This window comes from Aspergillus niger, assembly GCF_000002855.4.
Source record: "Aspergillus niger supercontig An15".
Classification (NCBI taxonomy): domain Eukaryota; kingdom Fungi; phylum Ascomycota; class Eurotiomycetes; order Eurotiales; family Aspergillaceae; genus Aspergillus; species Aspergillus niger.
Window position 1 is genome coordinate 514296 of NT_166530.1, and position 25088 is coordinate 539383.

Sequence of the window (25088 nt, forward strand, 5' to 3'; positions counted from 1 at the left end):
GGAAGAGCAGATTAAGTTAGTACATTGAAAGTAGAAGCGGGGATGCACAGGCACGTGGACACACGTGGTAACACAGCAGCGAGCTATTTGTTTACTATCGATCCAAGGCAAAATAAATAGATTCCTTGAGAGTCATGTGCAAAAAGTTCATTCAGAGCAAGTCTACATCTATATACTCGTCAAGCCTCATTAATCAAGCAATAAACCAGCCGTCTATAAGGAACCAAAGCCAGAACATGTCTAATCACACCGCTGCCGATGCAAACGAAATCATCAAACTCAACCATACATGTTTACTCCTCGTCATCAGTATCCGGGGGCTTGGGTGTGCCCTTGGGCGATTGGAGCCTGCGAGAGTCAGTAAGGGGAGTACTTGAGACAAGATAGTGGGACGTACCATTCAAGATGACGGAGACGGCGGCGGGCCTCACGCTCCTTCAGCTGAGCACGAGTGAGCTTCTTCTTCTTCTTAGCCTTGAACTTCAGCTCGCCCGGCTCCTCCGCTCCCGAGTTGACGGCCGAGGCGGCCGCACTCGTGGCAGTCGAGTTGACTGCCGTGCTGCCGGGCTGAGGAGAGCTGGCAGCGCTGTCCTCAAACCGGTCGAGCGAGATAGCAGTGTTGGTGCGAGAGACGATGCGACCGTCGGCGACGTGCAGCTGCTCGGGGCAGAGAGCACCCACGAACTCTTCGTTGTGAGAGATCATGACAACACCACCCTTGAAGTCACGGATGGCCACAGCCAATCCACCCAGGGAGTCACGGTCCAAGAAGTTAGTCGGCTCGTCCAGGACGAGCAAGTGAGGGTTGTTCCACATAGCACCCGCCAACACGACCTTGACCTTCTGACCACCGGACAGACCGGAGATCTCGTTGTGGTTGGCAATCTCGGGATCCAGACCGATGTCCTCGAAGTGCTTCGAGATGACCTTGGGGTCGAGCACACGGAAACCAAGACCCTCGCGCGACGCCTCGTGGTCGTCAAACTCTTGGACCAGCTTGAAGAAGCCGAGGTTGAGCAGAGTCTCACGGGAGATCATCGTGTTGTGCTTGGGCAGAAGGCCAACCCATTTACTGCACGAGTTAGCAATGAACAGGGTGGAAAGATCCGTTGAGTACTTACACTTCATACTGGAAGGACTTCTTCCACTTCTGGCGACCCATGAGCGCCTCGATACGGCGAGGTCCACGGCCATCACCCAGGTCAACCGGCTTCTGCAGCTGAGCCTTGTCCTCCTCGGTGAGGATACGGGTCTGCTTCAGGTAGACCTCGCGATCGTCACCGTTGGCGTAACGCCACTGCAGGTACTGGCTGGGGGTCTTCTCCAAGTGCATCTCGACGTGTTCCAGGGCGTGCTGCTTGATGTAACCGATACGCAGGTTGGGGTGCTTCTCGACCTTACCGGTCTGAGGGATGGTTTCACCCGTGAGCATCTTAATGAAGGTCGATTTACCGGCACCGTTGCCACCAATGATAGCGACACGGGACGACAAAGTCAGAGACAGGGACGCGTCAGTGAGAGACGGCTTGCTGGCGCCGGGGTAGGTGTAGGTGCAGTTGGTCATGCGCAGGATGGCACGGGTGTTGGACTTGATACCAGCCAGGATACCGGGGGGAGGGAATTTGAATTGAACGATGCTCGCCGACAGGGTGTAGTAGCTCTTGGCTTCGGGCTTGACCTTGACGAAATCAGCCAAGTTACCCTTGTAGCAGACAAGCTTCTTCTGTTCGTAGTGGTAGATGTCCGTGCAGACTTCATCCAGGAAGCCCGAGTCGTGAGAGACGATCAAACTGGTGATGTCGGTGTGCTTCTTCAGGTACTCCTGGAGCCACTTGACGTTGGCCACATCCAAGTGGTTAGTCGGTTCGTCCAGCAGGAGGACGTCCGCCTTGCGCAGCATGGCACGCGCCAGAGCGAGCTTCATCTTCCATCCTCCGGACAGGGAGCCCACACGCTGGTTCTGACGACCCTCGGGACCGTCCGTGAAGCCAAACTCGAGCAACACGCTACGGATGTGCTCCTCGCCTTCAGCAGCAATCATGGGATCCTTGGAGACGTACTCGAAGATGCTCAGATCGGCATCTTCGCCCTGGTTATGCTCGACAAAGCAGGTACGAACCTCGCTCTGTGGGGGGAAGCCCTCCAGCTTCTCGTTGGCGATACTGCGCATGAGCGTCGATTTACCAGCACCGTTGCGACCGCACAGACCGTAGCGGTGGCCCTTGAGCAGACGAAGGTTGGTGTGGGACAGCAGAAGCATACCACCGTAGGCCAGAGAGAAGTTGGCGTTAACAATCTCGACCTCATTGGGGTCCTCGGGGGCGGGCTTGCCGAACTTGCGGTGGTCCTCTTCGATGAAGTGCTCCTGGACGGCGGTGGCGACCGCGTCGTGCTTGTCCTCGTGCAGCAGACCGCGCAGGTACGGGGCAATGCAAGCGGGAATACGGTCGTGCATGCGGCAGTTGACATCCTCGCGAACCATCTCGGCGACGTAGTTCTTACCCAGGGCATACAAGGTGGCGTCCTCGGGGCGTGCCAGGCCGCCGTGCTCCTGGATCTTAGCCTCCAACACGGCCAGGACTTCCTCGGGTGTGATCTTCACAACCACACCAGCGGCCACATCCTTGTCGGCCATGGCTTTCTCGATGACGTCCAAGGCACGAGTGGCGAGCTCACGAACTTCGGGCAGGGAGGCACGGTCCTTGACGCGCTGGACACCGGGCTTCAGCTTAGGCAGGAAAGTACGAGCCTCAGCGGGGTCGTGGACGAGCTTGGTCAGGTTCTCCACGACGACGACAGTCTGACGCAGAGTCTCCTGGGGAGTCGTGGGGGCGTTGAGAGAACGTTCGAGCAGGGGCGTCAGCAGAGCGAGAACGGGGGAGGTGACGATGGCGACGAAGGTAGTCTGGGACAGGGCGTGGATGGCCTTCTGCAGAGTCTGCTCGGATGGCTGCTCCATGGTCTTGATCAGAAGGGGAATGCGGGGAGCCACATCGTCGTTGGACAGAAGAGTGGTGAGAGCGTTCATCGCCTTGATAGCCTTCTTAGCGACCTCGTTCTTCAGGTCGTGCATGCCGGACTCGACCAAGGGGATCAGATCCTTCAGGGTCTTGCCCATGGCCTCACGCAGGAGGTCCTTCTCGCGCTCCTCCTCCAGGGGTCCAGTACCCATTTGCGCCTTGGTAGCCATCTTCTCGATGAGGCTGTAGGCACCGACGAAACCCTGCCACTTGGCTGTACTCTGGTTGAGATAGGCGGAGACGGCGGGGAGGAGGGCGTTGACCATCGCCTCGGGCTTGAGGCACGCAAACAGCGCATCGATAGCATACTGAGCAGCATCGCGCACGACAGCACCCTTGTCGGCCAGCAGATCGAGGGCCAGGTTCAGGACACCACCGTCCTGCAGAAGGAAGACGACTTCGCTGAGAGGGTGTTCGCGGGGGAATCGCTCGAAGAGGGCGCCCAGGATGAGCATGGCGCTTTCGCGGAGGGCGCCATTCTTCTTGTCGGTGGCAGCCTTCTTGATCGGGGGCAGGATGTTGTATGTACGGAAACCGGAGCAGCCGACACTCTGGATCAACAGGTTGGTGAGGGCGTAGGAGGCATCGAGGGCCTGCTGAGAGGTCTCGGCCTGGAAAATGGTGTTCAGGATGGAGCCGACCTCATCCGCGGAGGGAGGAACACCGGAGGGGGTTTTGGAGACGACGGTAGTCATGGCTGGGGTAGGATCTTCAGGATGAGGCATGATATCGTAAGATCTGTGGGTTTGGGGGTTCTGGGCCTCTCACACCGGCCGGGGCGGCGGGCAGGCTGAGAAAAAAAAAAAAAAAGAAGCGAAAAAGAAAAGGACAAAAAGAAAAGAAACGAGACCAAAACTTTTAGTGGGCAATCCTCGGCAAGGATGCGTATAAACAGAGAAACAGAACGGGGTATACAACAAGGAGAAGGAGAAACAAAGAGGGGAGATTTGGAGGAGAGGAGAGGAGAGGAGAGGCGAGGGAAGTTGAAAGGCGAGCGCAAGAGGAAAAACAAGATGGAGGCGGGGCCGATAACGAGCCTGAGGATTTTTAGGCGGCGGCCCATTGGATCGGGCGGCGATGAAATCTCTGCCTCAGGCGAGGGGCTGATAGCCTATCATCCAGGCACGCGTGGCTGGGTTGTGGCGGTGCCAATCCCTTGCTAGCCTGATGTATCAGGTGTCATTTATACCATCATTGCCTAATATATCAGGTGTCAGTTTAGTCAGTTTCTGCCTGAAACGCGGTAATATAATGCCTGAGGCTGCCATAACGCCGCCGTTGCCCGATTGGGCTTACCCCGCACGGGGGCTCCACCTCGCCGGACCAAAAATGGAGTCAAGCATCCACTGCCAAATGGGAGGATCAGCTTCCCTTTCTTCCCTCTGCTGTTCCGAACATCCATCGTCCATGGACTTGTGAAGGGAATGCATGGTACCAAAGCACTTCTCTGCTCTTGCGGTTGGATCTTCCTCATCCCCGATGTCGCCTCACCGCATTGTACGATCGATCGACCCCTCACAGGAGTCCCCCGAGGCCCGGCGTGACGGGATCTGCAGCCAAATGGATCTAATTACACCATGATGATAACTAAAAGTGCAGCGCGCGCTCTACTGCACACTACCGATTTAGTCCGACGGCCGGCTCGGCCTCGCATCGGCGGTGAGGATGTGCACGACAGAGGGTGGATTGGACGCTGACTGCTTATGGCTGATTGTGTTGACCGTCCGCATGCAGCCGTGCCTTGCCTCGGCTCCTCAACACCGCGGCCAACCGAACGGCCACTCGCTCTCCTTCCGGGTGAATTTCTCCTGACTCTGCTTTGTACTCTGCTCCGTGTACATAATTCCTACTCTCTCTCGTCTTTGTTTGCACATTCAGCCTTCCCGAACACTCATCATGTCTTTCTCCATGCCGATACGTCCAACAACCCGTCATGCCAGCCGGCTGGCTCAGGTACATACCCCTCCCCCTTGATGGCTTGCCTATCATTGCTGACAACCCCAGGCCAAGATCCGCTCCGGCCGGCTTTACAGCACCGAATCAGACCTCAAAACCGCCCTGAAATCCGTCATTCCCGAGAAGCGGGAGCTCTTCAAGCAAGTCAAAGCTCGCAGCGACGATGTGGTCGGCGAAGTCAAAGTGGGCAACATCATCGGCGGCATGCGCGGCCTGAAGTCCATGCTCTGGGAGGGATCCGTACTGGACCCCGAAGAGGGTATCCGTTTCCACGGCAAGACCATCAAAGATTGCCAGCGTGAACTCCCCAAGGGCACCACGGGAACTGAAATGCTCCCCGAGGCCATGTTCTGGCTGCTCTTGACGGGCCAGGTTCCCACCACTAGCCAGGTGCGCGCATTCTCTCGCGAGCTCGCTGAGAAGTCGCATCTCCCCGACCACATCCTCGGCCTGATCAAGTTATTCCCCAAGGACATGCACCCCATGACGCAGCTGTCGGTGGCGGTTGCAGCGCTGAACACCGAGTCGACATTCGCCAAAGCGTACGAGCGCGGCCTGAACAAGGCAGACTACTGGGAGCCCACGTTCGATGATAGCATTTCGCTGCTGGCCAAGATCCCGCGTGTGGCTGCATTGGTGTTCAGGTCGAACGAGATCGATCAGGTCGGGACGCAGGCGCTCGACGCGACACAGGACTGGTCGCACAACTTTGCCGAACTGCTGGGCAAGGGCGGGGCCGAGCACGCGGACTTCCACGACCTGCTGCGACTGTATCTGGCGCTGCATGGCGACCACGAGGGTGGCAACGTCTCAGCGCACGCGACACATCTGGTGGGCAGTGCCCTCAGCGACCCGTTCCTCAGCTACAGCGCAGGACTGCTGGGTCTGGCCGGCCCGCTGCACGGACTGGCGGCACAGGAAGTGCTGCGGTGGATTCTGGCGATGCAGGAGAAGATTGGCACGCAGGTGACAGACGACTCGGTGCGCACGTACCTGTGGGACACATTGAAGTCGGGACGGGTGGTGCCGGGCTACGGACACGGCGTGCTGCGCAAGCCGGACCCGCGATTCGAGGCATTGATGGACTTCGCAGCTACACGGCCAGATGTGCAGGCGAACCCTGTGTTCCAACTGGTGAAGAAGAACTCGGAGATTGCGCCAGAGGTGCTGACGCAGCATGGAAAGGTATGTTCCTGGTCACCACCTGTTTAGTATCAGACTAACATATCATAGACGAAGAACCCCCACCCCAACGTGGACGCCGCCTCTGGCGTGCTGTTCTATCACTATGGCTTCCAGCAGCCACTGTACTACACAGTAACCTTCGGCGTGAGTCGGGCGCTGGGACCTCTGGTGCAATTGATCTGGGACCGGGCCTTGGGATTGCCGATTGAGCGACCGAAGAGTATCAATCTGAAGGGATTGATCGGCAACTGAGTTGATATAATTGACTGTTCTGTATCTAGCCCCGAGTAAGCAAGCATCATGTAGAAGTCATATCTCGTTATACCCATATTACTCCAATTAAATACCAACAACAGAGAGGATCGTATCACTCCCTCTCAACCCTAACCTCCATAATCTTCTGAATCCTCCACCCACTCCCATTCCCATTCGCATTCCCACTCGCCCCAGCACTCCCCGTAACCATACTACTCGAACTCCCACCCCCAACCGCACTCACCCCAAACCCACCTCCTCCATACCCGGCCTCCAACATATCCTCATCAACACCAAGACCATCCCCAGCAAACCTCCCCTCCCTGACCCTCGCCACCGCCGGCAAACTACAAATCGTCGTCGTCGTCGGCGCCACCCCACTCCCATCCCACACCCCTCCATACCCCCCACCACCAGGACTACAACTCCTCTCCTCCCTCCTACTACCCCGACTCCGACTCCTACTCCTACTCCTCACCGACCGGCCCTCCTCACTCGCACTCGTCCCAAACAACATCCCACTCTCCAATCCCAACCCATCCATCCCCAAGCCCCGTGCAACCTCATCTAAACTCGCATCCACTAGATCGCGACTCTTCTTCCTCCCCCCACTAGTAACTATCGAGCTCGCAGTGGTATTCCTCGTCTGCGTCTTCCGCAACGGATACGACGTACTCGTCGTCGTCGTGGGCGAGGTCAAATACGTAAGCGTAGCGTAGGTATTATGCGGATTGTTATATGTATTGTTTGTCGTGTATGTGCGGTTGTTGTTGTAGCTGCTGGATAAGGTGGATGCGAAGGCGTGGAAGAATGGGCCGTACGTCGGGATGCAGGTTATTATTACCTATACCATTAGTGTTATTAGTATGATGGGGGAAGAGGGAAGATGGGATGACATGGGATTGGGGGAAGCATACGCCTAGACTGATTTCCACGTCAGACCAGATGACGATGGGTTGGCTGTCTGTGTAGGTTTTTAGGTTCTTGATTGTGAAGATTCGGATGATCTGGATTATTGTTATGAAGAAGCCGAGGGCGAAGACGCCGACGAGAGCTATCTGTTTTTTTTTTATAGGTGTTAGTTTGTGTGTTGGGGGGTGGTGGAGGGGTAGATTGGGGAGAGGTGGAGGAATACCTTTTGGCGTAGACGCAATTGGAGGGTTAGCAGGACGGGAAGGGGGAGGGCGATTATGATTATGTCGAAGCCGAGACTGGTTCCTGTTTTCTTTAGTCAATATGTCTGGTGAGAGTGGTGGTGGTGGTGGTGGTGGTGTACCTGCGAGAGCTGGTTCATCGTTAGTATATCGTTGTAAAATAGGTATAAGGGGTTGGGCTACCATAATAAGACGCTACCGTGTCTATACATGATCCAGGGAGACTTGTATCCCATTGCCGAGCAACCTACACACATTAGCATATACCCACACATAATAAAGGAGAAGACGTACCGGATTACAAGCGAAACACAACAAGAAAGTAAACACCAACTGATTGCACGTCACCGCCACAATAGCCACGATGATCGTCACGCGGTACGCCTGCACGAAGCCCCCGATGCGCAGGTACGATGACAGCAGGGAGACTTTGAAGCCGAGTAATGCAAGTGTGTAGACGGGGCCACCGGCGTATTGGATCTACATCATATTAGACATTTATCCAACTTGATGTATATTTGATGGGGATGTACCTTGCTAAACATGACCACATTCTGATCAGGGAAATACCTTGCATCTAGACCTAGACCCCATCTTGTTTCTACCAACCACATCAGCATCATACCTTTCATATTATCATTAATGAAAGAAGAAGGTATGGAATCTCACGCGCAACAGCAATCCCAGCATACGTCATGGCCAGCAGGGCACTCCATAGCGCCGCAAAATCATCCAGCCACGCCGACCTCTTCGTATGAATGCGAATATACAGTCTCAAGAACACCGCCAAACAAGCCGTGATGGAAAACACAAGACAGATAGCAATGACGCGGGAGACATGACTGTGGGGATCAGGGACGGTCAGATTATAGACCCAGCCCATTTCGGCATGTTGAAGTCAATCAATCAATCAATCATCCACCCAAAGATTTCAGCTCAGAATCGGGCGGAGCTGAGCGATGGGGTTTGTTAATATATGATGATACGAAAATGCAGAAGTACATTCTCGCGGCCCCCCTGCAGAAAGAAAAAAAAAGAAAAAGAGGGTAGGTAGGATAGGCTAAGAAGAAAAGTGTTTACCGCTATGTCACCCTACCTTCAATCTCCTGAAATATGCAAATAAGGAATTAGGAATTTGATGGATGATGTGTCGACCCAGACCTGATCTGAACTCAATCTACGGTCTACGGCCGCACCCGGACCAGAACAGAACAGGACCGGCCGGGAGTGGAGGTCTGGTTCGTGTGAGAGGCTAATGAGAGTTTAGTACTATTTTTCATTTCTTTCATTTCTTTTTTTCTTTCTGCATAATGCTAGAGCCTGACGCTGGCTCGTGATGAGATTCGCATGTGCCTGCATGGAGGTGCACGAGGAGGGGGGAATAATGATAGGTGGGAAAGTCAGCTCTCGGTCAATGCGCGGTCCACTTTATGCAGACTAATTAGGGCACGGATCACTCTCACCATCAACTAGACAACTAAAGAACAAAAGCAAAGTGAACAGAAGAGAAAAAGTAAGGACAAGGGTATTCATCCATATCCCATCTCACCGAATAATCCCACCACAACATCCAAAACACTAATCAACTACGTAGCAAAACAAGGTTTAAAACCTTCAAGAGCTATCATCCACGGTACCGGATCTCTGGTGATTTCATATCCCGATCGCATCGGGGATAAAGGCACGAATCAAACTCGCCGGAAAAGAATTCAGTGTGAGCTTTTGAGTAACTATTGAGAAGATGTTCGGGGTTTCTCTACTGTGCGTGGTTAGGAATTAGTCGGTGTAGCCCGGGGGAGGAACTTTCAAGTAGTAGACTAGCAGGGGGGAAAGGCCCTTGTCTAGTGGACATTGATTTTAGTTAGGGAGTGTCGATCATCATCCAACCACGGAGGAACCACGGGTGAGGAGGTGTCTGCTATCTATTTGCCTTTGGCGGTTATGTGTGTGTGCGTGTATGTGTCGGGGACCTGAGCATGCATGCATGTTCATGTTCATGTTCACGTTCTGTTCATGTGGATGTGGATGTAACCGACTTGGTCTTCGTCTTCGTACTTTGTACACAGCATCATCACCATCATCATCAACATAAAAGAAGCTGATCTAGGTTTATTAAGGATGATCCGATCCAGCAATATTTATTCTTTTTTATTCCGGCCAAGTATTGAACATACCTTTCTTTTCTTCTGCTAATCCTTCTGCACCGAGTGAGGCGCACAGTAACTAAATCCTTGACTAATTCAACCAGAACCAGGATAGCCCAGCTATAACCCACACTATTATAGCACTATTAATTATTCCCGCAGCATCACCACCATTAATCCTCCCCATCCGTGCATGCACATCCCACCACAGCAGGTCCAGCAGAGAGTACGGACCACATTCATGGCATGAAAAGTAAAATACCCGACAGCCCGAACCCGATCAAGTCCGCAAACCTGGTAGCCACCATTTAAATACTATTTTATTAGAAGTAATTGAAATAAAAATAAGATTAGGTCCCCGAGCAGTGGGTATGTGTGCACGGGCAAGTTACCCAGCCACTCATGACAAGGTGTATAGAAATCTAACTATGTACTTATGAAATTGCCCAACAAATTAAAGAAGTAAACAAATAAAAAAAATCAAATGTATTTACGAATAACCTTCCGCATCAGCAGAAGACGAAACCCGACATAACCTCCCATCAGGATACATCGTCCACTCATCCGAACCCACCGCCGTCTGGCCATAAAATACATCCAGCGGGTCATATTTCTTCTTGATCTGTCGTAGTCGGGGATAGTTCACTCCGTAGAATGCTTTTTGGAAGTTGGGTTGGCGGAAGTCGCCCTACACCATCATTCATTGTTAGTCAATCATTATCCTTCATACCCCGAACAATCGATTTTGTAGTAGAAAGGAAGGAGGGATACCTCATTCATATAAGCCCCCGAATCCGGCGCCAACCGTTCCAACAACGGCAAATACTCATATGTCATTTTATACTGCTGCACTAGCATGTTCTGCCGGGCATCCCACTGCCACGGCGTCGTGAGCGTCGTATCAATCAACGTGTCCCGCCAAGCAGGCAGCACCGCATTATCCACATCCCCGACTAACGCCTTCGACACATTCAGTCCCACCCCGATAAATGTGGCACCGTCTTCCGTGATCTGGCGATAGGCGGCCGTCAAGGCGGTGTTGTTCTCGCGCACCACCGATCGCGGGATCAGCCATCCGCCGTATTGCGCTTCTCCGACGGGGATTTCAGGCATCATGCCGTTGAATTCGCTGAGGTAGGTGGGGAATTGCTCCGCGTACAGGGTGTATCTGATACCCATTTTCTCTAGGCCCTCGCGGAAGGGTTTGAGTAGCGAGATGAGCTCCTGGACGGGGATATTCGGTCCAGTCAGCGGAGCGATGTAGAAGGTCGTGTTGGTGAAGTACCAGATGCTCATGGCGCCGGCGTCGACGATGGTCGGGAGGAGGGAGTGGTAGAGGCCTACAGCCGAGTAGAACGTATCCTGGGAGATGTTGGCGTTGGTGAAAGTGAGGTTTAGTCCTGAGGTAGGCGTGCTGGTATGTAGTTTGGAGGTCATGGACCAGACAACCCCGTAAGTGCCGCCGCCGCCGCCGCTCAAGGCCCAATACAGGTCCTTGTATTCGTTGTCGCGGGTGGCGGTGATGAAGCGTCCCGTGCCGTCAATGACCTCCCATTCCAGGACCTGGTCCGCGGCGAGGCCGTAGCGCGAGGACAGGGCCGAGTGGCCGCCGCCTTGGGAGTAGCCGCCCGCGATGCCGACGGTCGGACACTCGCCGCTGACGACCTGGTAGCCGTGGGCATCGGCCGCCTCCCAGGCTTCGAAGCCCTGGACACCGGCGCCCAGACGGATGGCCTTGCCGGAGTAATGGGCGTCGTGGTGGTCGACGATGTCGATGTCCTTGAGATGATGGGTCCAGATGCCGAGGGCACCGGCACCGGTGGACTTGCCGTTGTAATCGTGGCCGGTGTTGCGGACAACGACGCGGAGGTTATGGGCGGTTGCAAAGGCCAGAGCGCGCGAGATGTGGCTGGGCTGGCTGACGTTCACGGCATATACAATGTAGTTACCCAGGGTGCAGGGCTTGGCGATGGGGTGGAAAGGATCGCACGAGCCGTTGGCGAACCAGGGGGCCATGATGGAGGAGGACGATTCATAGCTTGACTCGGTTAGTGGAAGTGTTTGCTTTTGCTAGGACGAGGCTGCGAGTCAGCCTGACTAGAAAAAAGCTTACTGGATTTCGGGCTCCGTCCATTGTTCGCGAAGGTAGTTGCACACCCCTGGTTTGTAGGTGGGATTGTGGCAGGGCTTGCCGAGAGGGATAGTCTGGATTAGTCGGCCGTCGATGGATTCATTGAATTGAGTCCATTCGGCTGGTGAGGGCCAGCATTCCTCCCCCGGGAAGCAGCGGCAGGTGGTGTTGGAGGGTTGAATGGTCACGGCTGCATTCCCTACGGCCGACAGCAGGGCCACGAGGCTGGTTAGGAGAAGTAGGCCCGAGAACATGACGGATAGGTGCAGATGGAGGAAGTCCGGGATGAGGATGACAGGAATGCCAGCGGTTTATAAAAGGAGCCGTGCCCTGTGCTAGAGTGGCAGCCATCGCGTGGCAGGAAGAACCGAAGAAGAATGACCGACGCGCTAATCCAGGGGAAATTACCGAGCAGCAGCAGTGAGCATCAGCAGTTGCGGAGAATGTTCCATGGTGGAAGTTGTTTTCAGATGCCATGCGAGTGGAGCATTGGGGTGGAGGCGACAATCAGACAGGCAGAGAAGAGACACACACTAAAGACTTAGCGGATACTCCAAGAGGGTCTGGTCAATCTGTCTGTCTCAAGGATGAAGCCATCAGCATCCACCAGGCAGAAAAGGCTTTGGGCTTGACTATCGCGTGGTGTTTCGTCAGTCCTTGCCACTAGAGAATTAGTCGACTAGTAGTTAGTTTGCATACTCAAATCAAGCCATCCTGATTCAGGATCCATCCGACCTGCAGCTTAAGCTCCTCCCCAGCGCATGCGTGGTTTTCTCTCGTGTCTGATCCTCTGTTTGCCCCTCTCCTCGTGCATCCGATCATCCCGTGCAAATGTTCTAGCCGGCCTCGTGTCGCGGTCGCTAGCGGTCAGGAGAAAGGAATAGTCCTGATGCTGACAGACAATTGAACTACCTAGTCGGTGATAGTCTAGATTTGAAGCGGGCGGTGGTCCAGCGGTGACTTGACGGATGGGTCGGCGGACGTTCCCTCCGGACAAATCAGGACAGGATGTGCGGATCAGCAAGGGATCATGCTTTGGGCATCCCGTGGTGCGATCGCTGTCTACTGCTGTACCAAGTAGATACTCTGCTTGTACTGCTTGCTGGTACATTGGATCTTTGGAATCATCTGTTGGTTGACTTAGGGTTGCTATCTGACCAGTCTTCCGCACGAGTCAGTTCTCCGATCGCGACTAGTTAGTAATACTAAAACATGAATAAGACCTCCCCCCAAAGGTCCTAATACATCAGCATGGTCATGAATCGTCATATATATATACGCTTCTGCCTGTTATTTACAACTTCGCCTCACCCGCGGCGAGACGTTGCCAATCTTTCTCACCAAACTCTATGTAACCCTCCGCGCCCGGAGGCAACCAAAACAGCCGGTCGCGGTGGCCCTGCACCACCTTCGATCCCAACTTGCCGGGCTCCACGCCCTCCTGGCGCAGCGGCCCCTTGTTCTGCTTATGATTATGAATATGCCATGACTGTTCCACGACGCGCAAGAACACCGGCACCGCATACCGCGGCAGCTGTGCACGCGCGAACCGGGCCAGTTCCTGCCCGTCGAACCCGCTGCGCGCCTCGGGACTGAGCAATAAGGCCGCACATCCTGCACGGCCTTCATGATGAGGCACTTTCACTCCATACACATTGGCTTCCTGGATGCCAGGATATTGGCCCAGCACTTGGGCCACTTCTGCTGTAGACCTGCAAAGCAATTAGTCAACACCCCAATGACAAATAAGCACAATGCAAGGGGTAAGATGGGAAGGAAAACATACACATTCTCACTCTTCCACCGAAACGTATCCCCCAAGCGATCCAGAAAATACCACCGTCCATCCCTATCCCTCCTCAACGCATCTCCAGACCGATACCACAAATCCCCCTTGACCAAAACATCCCTCATGAACTTCTTCTTCGTCGCTGCCTCATTACGCCAATAGCCCTGAAACGCCGTCTCATCCGGCACCTTGACCAAGATCTCCCCGCCCTCATCATACTCCGCCCGCCTGGCCAGCCCGGTCTTCTCATCGCGCACTGCATCCCCCGTCTCCGCATCCACCACAACCGGCACATACGTATTCCTCAGACTCGTCCGCAGTAACAACCCATGATGTCCGACAGCTCCTGCCGTGTACGGCCCGCGGTTGAGATTAAACAGCCCGAAGATTCCCTCTGTGCTGTTGAAAAACTCCCCGACCTCGGCCACCCCGAACCGGTCCCGAAACCGCTCCCACACGTCCGGCCGCAGTCCATTCCCGTACATCATGCGCACCCCGTGGTCCCGATCTTGCGGGGATGGTGGCGCGGCCAGTAGATACCGGACTACTTCGCCAACGTACACGAAGACCGTGGCTTGTGAGGCCCGAATGTCGGGCCAGAAGTTGCGCACACTGAATCGCGGCGCAATGGCGATGCTGCGTCCGCCGACTATGTTGGTGATCATCGCGATCGCCGAGGTCCCGTGGTACAGCGGCATCGCGCTGTACCACCTATCCCCGCCGGGGCCGGACACGTTCGTCATGTTGCTGTTACGGACGGCCTGGGTGGAATACATCCGGGAGGTGGTGAAGGCGCAGCCTTTCGGCAGGCCCGTTGTGCCGGACGTGTAGAGGAGGATGGCGGGAAAAGCGCCGGGGACGTGGGTGGCCAGTTGGCCATCGTTTGGCACGGAGGTCGGAAACGAAAGCAAATGGTTACTGAAGGCGTCGTCAACAGTGACGAGCTGCATGCCCAGCTCATTCTCGATCGTCGATCGTCGCTCCTCGATGCGAGCCATACAATCGGGCTCCGGATCAACTAGCAACAACTTGGCGCCGCTGATGGACAGGCAATGCACCAGCGCATCGCCAGTCAGGTTGTAATTGATGGCTGCGGGGGCGCAGCCGATGCTCCAGAGCCCTAACCAGGCGAAGATGAATTCCGCCCGGTTCTGCAGGTAGAACGCCACTAGGTCGCCCTTTTGCACTCCCTTCGACCGGTAGAAGTGGCCGTACCGGGCTGCCGTGGCTAGGGCTTCCCGGTACGTGTAGGACTGCTCGCGCGTCCAGATACAGACCATGTCGGGGTACTGCGATGCTGTGGCTGCGAAGATGGGCCACATGCTTAGCTGCCCTTGTGCGGTGGCTTTCTCTGTGTTGCGGAGGGAGCGCCGTATGGCTAGCATGCTGCGCGCATCGTTGGTGAGGTGAAATTTGGCATCTAGGTAGGCGGCTAGAGCGATGGCTGCGGCCGCTGTTGATGTTGCTGCGCGGGGATGGATGTTAGCGCTGTGCTACACGACCTACATAGTATACAAGTCCAAGGGGTTGGGGGGTGATCACCTAACGCCATGGTCAGGCCGGTTACCAAGTGTGTCGCTGAAAATGCAGTGAAGGGAGGAACTGAATGTCAAAATGGAGGTAATTTAGTTTGTCAGGGCATGAGGGGAGGGAGATGGTAGATAGATTTCATTGCCGACCACATCCTCGGTCCAAGCTACTATGTATGTCTCTCCGCATCCGGACATCATGCAGGGAGGCGCCGGGGAGCAAATCACCGGTGTCCCAAGGGCTAATGCGGCGGGGGTGCGGTCAGTTTCTCCTCCTTCTGGTTCTCAACCTCGGGTCAATTAGCTGGCCCTCAAATTGCTTTTTTGGGGAGGGAAAGAGAGGAATGTTTGGAACGGAGTGGGTCGCGGAGCTTCTTCAGGATCCATAATTCTAGGAGGTTCAACGTTGCGGTTCCCACCCGCTCTGGCGATGACCCAGTGTTTTGCCCCAACGGATCGGTTATTTATCTATGCAACACGTGTGCTGCGGTTACCAGGTTTCTAGCTATCTAGCTGTCTACCATGGTATTGTGCACTATTCTGTGGCTTGGTGGGGCGTAGATCGGAGGGAAGAGTGATGACAGATCATCCAGGGGCTCCCTTTTTTGAGTCGGTGTGATGTATGCAAGGGAGAATGCCGCAGTGTGATATATACTCTTCTCGGTGAAGAGTGGTTTGCCCCCGACTAAAGTTTGTCCGGTTGCGCATGCCTGAGCTGCTGATGGTCTTGACCTCGAGCAAACAACCAGGCTGCATCTACGTAGGTTCTAGACAACATCTCGAATTTCTCTCTCCGGGATCAATCGCGCATGCACTCCTCTTTCATCCGGATGATGCTCCTTCCACGTCCAGGCATCGTCCTTCTCGCGTCCGTTCGACACCCCGTTCAACGCGTTGGCCACGTATTTGCCAATGGTCGGAAGGAACTTGTAGCAGTGGAATGAACCTCCTACTGCGAAATAAAGATTAGACAGTCGGTCGTCTGGATGGCGGGTGATGAGCGGATGCTGGCTGGGCGAAATTGCATCCCAGCATATGCGCCAGTAGTCGGGGCGGGGATGGTCCTCGAGGAACTGTGGCAGACGCGGTCGAATGGCGTGCAGATGATCTTCTTGCAGTGCCTCAGGAACATGAACCTGGTCTGCTAGTGGCACTGAGATCTCGTGTCCGGACGCAGTGCGGATGGTGTTCTTGAACGAAGCGGCGGTCGTGAATTTGAGGATCCCCTCCGCAGTGGGAGGAATGACCTCGCCTGAGTCGTCAGCATGTCCACGCCAGGCCAGGATATAACCCACCTTGTCCCCCGTAGACAAACACCGGCAGTTGCGAATAGCTGGATTTCTCCTCCGACGAGAGTTGGAAATGCGAGACTGTTACTCCCGCCGCTGATACCTGTTGCTCTACTCGGTCTGGTTCCGGCAGGTCCAAGTCATCCTCCACCGAGGACATGAGCTGACTTGTCCATGCACCTGTGGCCAACAAGACCTTTCGAGCATGGTAGATGGTGCCGTCTGCTGTTTTAACACCACTGACTCCCTGTTCGTCACGAACAATTCTGCGTGCTTCCCCAACCTCATATCGGACTCCCAGCTTGATCGCTTCTTGTGCCATCAGCTGCAACGCCTTTCCTGCGTCCGCCCAGCCGGCGGATGAATTATAGTAGTATGAGCCGAACGGGGAGCAGTCTGTTTTCTCGAGCAGTCCGCCCCATGCGTGACGGACCTTCTCTTCGGTCCATTCCTCGAAGACGTCGCCGCGACCATAATCGCGGAAGTTCTTCCTTATCAATGCGGGGACATCGCTATCTTTCTCTTCCATAGCAATCCACCCCGAAGGGTGATAGACTTGTGCATCTTGGAAGAACGGCAGCGACTTCCACGCTTCGATGGCCTCGAAACCCAGAGCGACGTAGAGAGGGTTGGTATAATCTGCACGAATGATCTTGTTGATATCGGTAGATGCCGCGGGGGTGGATGGTGGGGCGGCGCGATCCAACAGGACGATCTGTGACGGTCGCTCGAGCTGCTGGGCAAGATGGTAGGCTGTGCTGACACCAAAGATGCCAGCGCCCACGATAAGAATATCTGGGAGGTCCCGGGAGGTATCCATGGGGGAGGTGGGAGGTGGAAGATGAGTGGTGGTGATGGCAGATGAAGGTTGACAATGTGATGGACCACGTGCGGGGAAAGAAAGAGGAGAAACAAGGAGGGGGAGAAAGGCAGGATAAGCAAGATAATAAAAGCATTCATTCCATTCATCGCTGGCAACCAGACGAGAAAGTGTTATCAATCCAACCAGCCAGCCATCCAACCAACTAAGCGGGATTGCATCCCTCCAGCCAAACCCCTCGATCACGCGCCGAGTGAGTCTCGGAGTCTTCCGCTTTTTATTGCGCTGAAGCCATCATGGCATAAGCATGAGTCCATCCATCCTGACAACCCATCTTCCTTCTTTCCATCTCCGCCTTCCTTCTCATCATCGTCATTCTTCAACCCCTTGGTACCCTCTTACCGGATTCCATCCCGAACTTGGGGGCTTGGTGCTGCTCGCCCTGCATTTCCATCGGGCCTTGAAGCTTAGCTTCGCATAGTTAGCGATCAGGTACGAGAAATGATGACCATGCCACATGGGTGCCCCTCTGCTGTCGTGGCGCTTTCTTCACGTCCCTTTGCATTCACTGCCATTCACTGCTCTCGCCGGTCTCGGTGCTACTCGTGAACCTCGTCTGCGCCTTCATTCTCTCCCCCTCATCCCCATCTCCTCTTCTGCCTCGCCGACTAAGCAGCCCCGCGAACGACTAATCACCCCGCCGTCATCATGGCGTCCTCCTCTCGTTATCAGTTGGCTGACATTTTGAAAATTAATCCTGCAGCTGATCACCACTGTCTCGGTCTCTCGCACTCTTACAACCGTCGCTGCAACAATCTGATCAGCTATCAGAAGCGTCAGGAAGCTCACTCCCTGATTGAACGAGGCTCCCGCGTATTTGCAGCTACCTCTTCCATATCCGCTGTCGATCCGCTTCTTGTCGACATCGCCAGCCTCCTTCTCTGCCCCAACCAGCACCGATACCAATTCTTGACCCTGGTCGCCCAGTGGGAAGCGAAACTGCAGCGGTATCTAGCTGAGCAGCGATCCGGCGCTCCCATCGCAGTCATGTCAAACAGCTACTTTCACATGCCCCCCAACCCCACCATCATGGCTACGGGTAGTGGGATTGCGGTCACCAACCTGACAACCACCCATGGGCCCGGCTCATCGAGCAGAATCACCATCCAGCATGGCATGGTCGGGATGGGTGCAAACCATCATCACCACGTGCAGAGCCCAAGACCCCGAGTCGAGATCATCCGTCCCGCGGGCGACCCTGTTGCTGCTACCACCTCGATGTCAGCCTCAGCTTCCAGCAGTGCTTCCCCTTCTCCGCACGCCAATTCTGCATTCCATCACCGTCCCCACACCCCGGCTGTCCAACTCGTCAGCAGCACCTTGATCGCTTCGGGCCATACTCACCCCGCCCATCAAGGAAGTCCGAGACCACTTCCGTCTGGACCAAACACTATATCTATGTACTGCGACTCACCTACCGCCCCAAAGCATCATCGCGTCAAGCCTCGCCCTGTGGATGGCGACTGCGGAATATGTCTTCTCCCGTATCTGGATGAGAGTATGCGCTGCGACATGTCCGACGATGGGCGAACGGACGACGATGAGGATGACGAATGGGAGGAACTGGACGGTAAGCTCCTTTGACTTCACTAACTCTATACTTGAACGGTGCTAACGTACTGTGAATGTAGACGAAGAACTTGCCGGCCCGGACTACGATCACGGCCTTCTGGTCTGGTGCCGGGGATCCTGCGGGACCAACTACCACCGGGCATGCTTGGAGCAGTGGCTCGACACCTTTGACACCCTGGAGCCGACGTGCCCGACCTGCCGCAACTACTGGATTCTTTAGATGAGAAGCTGGAGGAACGAGGAAGGAGGAATGCATACCGGGAGTTGTTATTTTCTTTATTACTGGAATTGATATCCAACGGAACTCTACGCTTCTCATGGCTTACCGGAGTTTACACTGGGAGGGAGGAACAAGGAATATGGCTATGGATATGGAGTTAGAGGACTGGGTTTACAGCATGGCTTGATATGATATGAACAGAAATTTTCAAATGCAGCTAATAATATGTACAGCCTAAGCTACTTTTGCCCATATAGTCAAGGTAACGCAACTAAAGCCTCGCCACCCGCTTCTCACTCTCCCGCCCATTCAACCACTCGAGAATAGTCTCCACCAGCCCATCAATTTCCTCGACCGTATTCCCCGCATGCAGACACACTCTTACCCGCTCTTTCCCCTTGGGCACCGTAGGCGACATGATCGGATGCACCATGAACCCCCTTTGCTGACACGCGGCCGCCAGCTGGCGCGGCACGGGACTGCGCAGCGAGAAGATAGGCGAGCGCGGGAAATGGTCCACTTCGAAGATGGCGGGATCCCAGGATCCAAGGCCATCCAGACGGTTACCCAGGTACTGGATGAGGTGTTGCAGGTTTCGTTGCGGCTGGTGGGTACAAGTTAGCTATACACTGCAAATCAATGGGATCTCTACTACCAGAAAGTAACATACCACTTCCGTCTCCCCCTCGGACAGCAGCTCATACGCCGTGCGAATCGACGCCAGGAACGGGAACCCTAAAGCCGTGGTGTAGATGAGACTGCGGGCATAGTTGATGAGGTACTCTCTTGTGTCGGGACAGCAGAGCACGATTGCTATAAATCAAGGTCAGTCAGTAACCAAACCCACTGGATCTTTAAATGAAAGAGAAGAAAGAAAAGAAAAGAAGGTGACTCACCACCATGACTAGCCAACGCCTTCCCAAACGTATGCACACGGATGAACATCTTCTCCTCGACCCCCAACTCCTGCACCACGCCCGCTCCCCTCGGCCCAAATGCCCCCGTTGCATGCGCTTCATCGACCACAAAATACGCATTGCCAGCCGTCACCACCCTCTCGACCACCTCCACGAACTCCCGGATCGGCGCAATATCCCCATCCATACTATAAATGCTCTCAATCACCAAAAACACATTCTTCTTCCCGTTCCTCACCATCTCATCACCCTCCACCTCTCTCCTTAACACATCTTCCAGACTTCGGGGACAGCTATGCGCAAAGGGAATCTTCTTGCCCGCGCGGGATAACCGCATTCCCTCGTGCGCACTAGCATGGATGTACTCATCATGTATGATGATATCCCCCGGTTGAGGGATGCATGAGAGCACGCCTACGTTTGCGTCGAAGCCCGAGTTGAAGAGCAGTCCGCTGGGGGCGTTGTGGAAGTCTGCGATGAAGGACTCTAGGGCTTCGGCGTAGGGAGAGTTTCCTGTTAGTAGGCGGGAGCCGCCGCTGGCGAAGGGATAGAAGGGGGGTGCTTGGGCAAGGTGGGAGGTGTAGCGGGCGCGGAAGAGAGGGGAGGTGCTGAGGGAGAGGAAGTCGTTGGAGGAGAAGTCGGTGGAGGTTTCGGGGATGAGGGTTAGGCGGCGGAGGGATTGCTTGGATTTGCGCCGGTGGAGGGCAGCGCGGAGGGAGGTGCGGAGGGAGGGAGGGGATTTAGAGGAATCCATTGGGTATGTGTGTGTATGTGTATGTGTATGTGAGGGAGGAGAGAGGTTGCTAGTGAGGGCAATTGATCAATGCTTCTTTGAAGAAGAAGAGAAAGAGTGAAAGGAAGAGGAATTAATGAAGCGAAAGAGTAGATAAATCGAGACGAGAATGAAATTGAATCCCAAACATAGTAGTAGTATCAACTATTAATCTCCGGGGGAAATCAAGACACTAGATAACTAGATATACAGATAGTAGATAAAAAGGCGAATGTGAAATCGGGCCAGATCTCCGCCATGTTCCCTTAGCAAACTGAACTAAATGAACTAGACTCATAATCAGTTAGTTTCCCATCACACCGGAAAGGCGTGGAGAGAGGGAGAGACAGAGGGGAGGGGATTTTCACACCAACTGCCAACTGATTCCCGGGTGGATCCAGCAGGGCGTGTGCCTGACGGAGTCAATTGGATTAGTAGTAGCTTAGTACGTAGTTTACCAACTGGGATTGGTATTAGCCAGCCATCTAGGTAATCTCCGAAACAACAATTGATGGGTTGGTTCATTTCATCTTCATCGTTGGTTGCCTGAGCGGCAGTTTTTGTTTCGATTGGTTTTCTGGTGGCTCTCTAGCGTTATGGGGCTTTTCGGAGCAGACCAGGAAAAAAAAAAAAAAGGTGGGAAATGGATGGATACCTCGGGACGGAAGGCAGCATTAGATAGTAGCAATAACATAACAGAAATTGAACCCGTTCGGCGGATGTTGTGGGTTGACTGTTGGGGGAAGATCAAGGATTCAACCGGTGGGGAGGGAAACTAACTAACTAAAGTACTGCCCTGTATTATTATTATGCTGATTATTCTAAATGTCGGCTGGATGCCTGATTGAGTGGCAGGCTGCCTGAGTGCCTCATTGATTGCCTCGGCTATTTTTCCGCCTTGCAGGCTGCATATCCCGCTGTCATCAATCATCCACCCTTATCTTGGGAAAACCTAAAGAGTGAAAGTGACTTTCTTGATAGCCATATACTTGGTACAAAATAAAAGTACCAATTCCTTGAACTCCTCCTTTCCCCTTGCCGCTTTATATATATTTTCTATTCTTTCTATTCTTAATTCTTCCAACTTCCTCCCTGGCTGCCTCCAGCCATGCCCCCCGTCGGTGCCGCCCTTTGGCGTTCCCTGCGCGCCCACCAGGTCTACGGTGCCAACACCGACGTCGGCAAGACCATTGTATCCACCGTTCTCTGCAATGCCATCCAACGCCTCAACTCCCAATCCCCGGCTGCTTTCCTGAAACCTGTATCAACTGGTCCTTTGGACGATGCAGATGACCGGTAAGATAATCAGGCCTCCAACAATTGGTAATGTTTCAACCCCGCTCACTACTAGCCCAGACACATCCGACGCTACGCCCCGGGCACGCTGACCAAGTGTCTGTACCAATTCGACGAGCCCGTCAGCCCACACATTGCGGCGAAGCAGAAGCAGCTGACGGTGCGATTCTCAATCCCTCCGACTCTGTCGTGGTGCAATGCGCCAACAGCCGAGCAAAATGGATGAGTGAGCTGACAGCAGACAGATTCCGCGGGATGATGATATCATCGGTTCTATCCACCAGACCCTGTCCGACTGGGCAGCAAAGGGCATCGATTTTGCCCTCGTTGAAACAGCAGGCGGCGTGCACTCGCCGGGCCCCAATGGCAATTCACAGGCTGATTTGTATCGGCCTTTACGGCTGCCGATTGTTCTGATTGCGGACTCCCGCCTCGGCGGCATCTCATCCTCCATCTCAGCGTATGAGTCGTTGTTACTGCGCGGGTATGATGTGAATTCTGTGTTGCTGTTTCAGGATGATTATTACCAGAATCACGAGTATCTGCGCACCTATTTCCAGAAGAAGAGCATCCCCCTGGTGCCGCTGCCGCAGCCCCCGGCGCGACCGCCGTCGCGGGATGCAGATGCCTTGGCCCGCGATGAGGAGGCCATGGCTAGGTACTACGAGCGCGTGGCGCGGGGCACTGATGTAGCTGGGTTGTTGGAGGATATGACAGCGAAGAATGAGGCCAGAATTGAGCGCCTGGAGGCCATGTCCGGCCGGGCTCACGAGACCATTTGGTATCCGTTCACGCAGCACCACGGGATGGCGCCCAAGGATATTACGGTGATTGATTCTGCGTACGACGACTTCTTCCAGACTTACAAGCCCGCGGAGCCTTCACAGCAGGGTGGATTGCGCGCGACGTTCGATGGCTCCGCCTCGTGGTGGACACAAGGACTGGGGCACGGAAACCCCGATCTGGCCCTGTCTGCGGCGTACGCTGCAGGTCGCTACGGTCATGTCATGTTCCCCGGGAATATCCACGAGCCTGCGTTGACTCTGGCGGAGACGCTGCTGCAGACGGTCGGAAACCCGCGTCTGCAAAAGGTCTTCTACAGTGACAATGGCAGCACGGGCATGGAGGTGGCTATTAAGATGGGTCTTCGGGCGGCATGTGACCGGTACGGCTGGGATGCCAGCCAGGAGCAGATTAGTATCCTGGGCCTCAAGGGCAGCTACCACGGTGATACGATCGGGGTGATGGACTGCTCGGAGCCTTCTACATACAACAAGAAGGTGGAGTGGTACCGGGGTCGGGGCTACTGGTTCGATTACCCCCAGGTGCAGATGTCACAGGGAGTGTGGAAGGTTCAGATCCCCGAGAGTCAGCGGTCGGCCTTGGGTGCCGACCTGGAGTACTCGTCGTTGGATGCAGTGTTCGATCTGGAGACGCGGGTCGCCTCGGAGGTCGGACAGCGCTACCAAGAGTACATCCGGGGGACGATTGCAGAGCTGGTGCAGCAGCGGGGCATGAAATTTGGCTCGCTGATCATGGAGCCGGTGATCTTGGGAGCGGGAGGCATGCTGTTCTGGTGAGTTTTCTCCTAACAGTTGCAAACAAGATAGGTAGTGTACACGCCGCATACTGACCAATCATTTAGTGACCCCCTCTTCCAGCGGTGCCTGGCTGAGGTGGTGCGCGGTCACCCGGAGCTCTTTGCCCCTGGCGCCACTGCAGGCGCGGCGGGAGGATCGTCGTGGTCGGGACTCCCAATCATCTTCGACGAGGTGTTCACCGGGCTGTACCGGCTGGGACAGCGATCGTCGGCCTCGTTCCTTGGAGTGGAGGCCGACATCGCGGTCAACGCCAAACTGCTGACGGGCGGGCTGGTGCCACTGTGCACGACCCTGGCGAGCAACGAGGTGTTTGCGGCGTTTTCGAGTCCGCAGAAGAGCGACGCGCTGCTGCACGGGCACAGCTACACGGCGCACGCGGTTGGGTGCCAAGTCGCGGTGGACTCACTGCGCACGATGAAGCAGCTGGAACGCAGTGGGGCGTGGGAGAAGTACCGGCGGGATTGGCAGCCGACGGGGCTCCCCTCGGTGCCCCGGGCGCGACCGGAGGTCTGGAGCGTCTGGTCGCATGGGTTGGTAGGGCAGCTGTCCCATGCGCCGGCAGTGGAGGGGTTGTTTGCCCTGGGGACGGTTTTGAGTATTGCCCTGAAGGATACTCAGGGCGGAGGTGAGTTTGGATCCCATCACTGATTAACCTTTAACATTTTCGTTTGTTTATTGGCCGAGAATAGCCGCTAACCGGAGGGGGGTGCCTCGGCAGGATACACATCGACGGCGGCCCAAGGACTGCAGCAACGGCTGGCAGCGGGTGGAGAGCATTTTGCGGTGCATTCACGCGTGCTGGGCAATGTGCTGTACCTGATGGCGAGTGTCACCTCAACCCCGGAGGCATTACGGGAGATCGAGGAAGTGCTGCGGGCGGCGTTGTTGGAGTGAAAAAGATTCTTCCGAGATCTGTACTTATGGCTTGCATACATACACGATACAAACGATGGATAGAACCAGTCACTACTTACTACTAGACTAGTATGTAGGCATAGATATGACATAACGGACAACAATGACATTGTGATTGGCATAAAATGAATTAAGTTTTTTTTCCCCTGTGATTCCGATCCTCGTTGCTTAACAATCGCGTCTTCACCGACGGCCCGAACAGAGCCAGAATGTTTGGGTGAGAACAGCCAATCAGCGGCACTGTGATCCGAATTGCTGCAGCGGAGCTCCTTTGGTCCGTAACAAGTGGATCTCATCGTCATAATCCATCTTGCAAGGTATTGAGGGAGTGAGGGAGTGAGTGAGTGAGTGAGCGAGGGAGTCAGTGTGGGATGCTCCCAGCAAAGCACATGCAGCCAAGCCAACCCCCCAGCCAGTTCTCTCCGAGTACCCATCATTTCTCCTATGCCTAATTTTATCTCAA

The 25088-nt window shown here is 54.8% G+C and overlaps 9 protein-coding genes across 9 annotated transcripts; 3 read left to right on the forward strand and 6 right to left on the reverse strand.

Annotated features, from left to right (window-relative positions):
* Positions 1 to 293: 293 nt before the first annotated feature.
* An15g01910 (uncharacterized protein) lies at positions 294 to 3745 on the reverse strand (the record flags this gene model as incomplete). Its single annotated transcript, XM_001396693.3, has 3 exons — positions 294 to 348; positions 398 to 1072; positions 1122 to 3745. The coding sequence occupies 3 exons, from the start codon at positions 3743 to 3745 to the stop codon at positions 294 to 296; spliced, it is 3354 nt and encodes a 1117-aa protein (XP_001396730.1).
* A 1171-nt stretch (positions 3746 to 4916) lies between these two features.
* On the forward strand, positions 4917 to 6413 carry An15g01920 (uncharacterized protein; the record flags this gene model as incomplete). Its single annotated transcript, XM_001396694.3, has 3 exons — positions 4917 to 4973; positions 5025 to 6161; positions 6210 to 6413. The coding sequence occupies 3 exons, from the start codon at positions 4917 to 4919 to the stop codon at positions 6411 to 6413; spliced, it is 1398 nt and encodes a 465-aa protein (XP_001396731.1).
* A 115-nt stretch (positions 6414 to 6528) lies between these two features.
* On the reverse strand, positions 6529 to 8453 carry An15g01930 (uncharacterized protein; the record flags this gene model as incomplete). Its single annotated transcript, XM_059744508.1, has 8 exons — positions 6529 to 7260; positions 7334 to 7474; positions 7552 to 7634; positions 7693 to 7701; positions 7781 to 7817; positions 7865 to 8050; positions 8104 to 8171; positions 8240 to 8453. 8 exons carry the CDS (start codon positions 8451 to 8453, stop codon positions 6529 to 6531), a joined length of 1470 nt encoding a protein of 489 aa, XP_059602451.1.
* Positions 8454 to 10204: 1751 nt separating this feature from the next.
* Positions 10205 to 12099, reverse strand: An15g01940 (uncharacterized protein; the record flags this gene model as incomplete). Its single annotated transcript, XM_001396696.3, has 3 exons — positions 10205 to 10402; positions 10486 to 11752; positions 11828 to 12099. 3 exons carry the CDS (start codon positions 12097 to 12099, stop codon positions 10205 to 10207), a joined length of 1737 nt encoding a protein of 578 aa, XP_001396733.1.
* Positions 12100 to 13139: 1040 nt separating this feature from the next.
* On the reverse strand, positions 13140 to 15186 carry An15g01950 (uncharacterized protein; the record flags this gene model as incomplete). The annotated part of the gene is made up of 3 exons (XM_059744509.1): positions 13140 to 13557; positions 13632 to 15099; positions 15177 to 15186. The coding sequence occupies 3 exons, from the start codon at positions 15184 to 15186 to the stop codon at positions 13140 to 13142; spliced, it is 1896 nt and encodes a 631-aa protein (XP_059602452.1).
* A 744-nt stretch (positions 15187 to 15930) lies between these two features.
* On the reverse strand, positions 15931 to 17272 carry An15g01960 (uncharacterized protein; the record flags this gene model as incomplete). The annotated part of the gene is made up of 2 exons (XM_001396698.1): positions 15931 to 16415; positions 16459 to 17272. 2 exons carry the CDS (start codon positions 17270 to 17272, stop codon positions 15931 to 15933), a joined length of 1299 nt encoding a protein of 432 aa, XP_001396735.1.
* Positions 17273 to 17980: 708 nt separating this feature from the next.
* On the forward strand, positions 17981 to 19124 carry An15g01970 (uncharacterized protein; the record flags this gene model as incomplete). Its single annotated transcript, XM_001396699.3, has 2 exons — positions 17981 to 18902; positions 18964 to 19124. 2 exons carry the CDS (start codon positions 17981 to 17983, stop codon positions 19122 to 19124), a joined length of 1083 nt encoding a protein of 360 aa, XP_001396736.3.
* A 271-nt stretch (positions 19125 to 19395) lies between these two features.
* Positions 19396 to 20795, reverse strand: An15g01980 (uncharacterized protein; the record flags this gene model as incomplete). The annotated part of the gene is made up of 3 exons (XM_001396700.3): positions 19396 to 19728; positions 19795 to 19937; positions 20021 to 20795. The coding sequence occupies 3 exons, from the start codon at positions 20793 to 20795 to the stop codon at positions 19396 to 19398; spliced, it is 1251 nt and encodes a 416-aa protein (XP_001396737.1).
* A 1126-nt stretch (positions 20796 to 21921) lies between these two features.
* An15g01990 (uncharacterized protein) lies at positions 21922 to 24604 on the forward strand (the record flags this gene model as incomplete). Its single annotated transcript, XM_059744511.1, has 5 exons — positions 21922 to 22109; positions 22170 to 22301; positions 22348 to 23685; positions 23755 to 24335; positions 24429 to 24604. 5 exons carry the CDS (start codon positions 21922 to 21924, stop codon positions 24602 to 24604), a joined length of 2415 nt encoding a protein of 804 aa, XP_059602453.1.
* Positions 24605 to 25088: the final 484 nt, after the last annotated feature.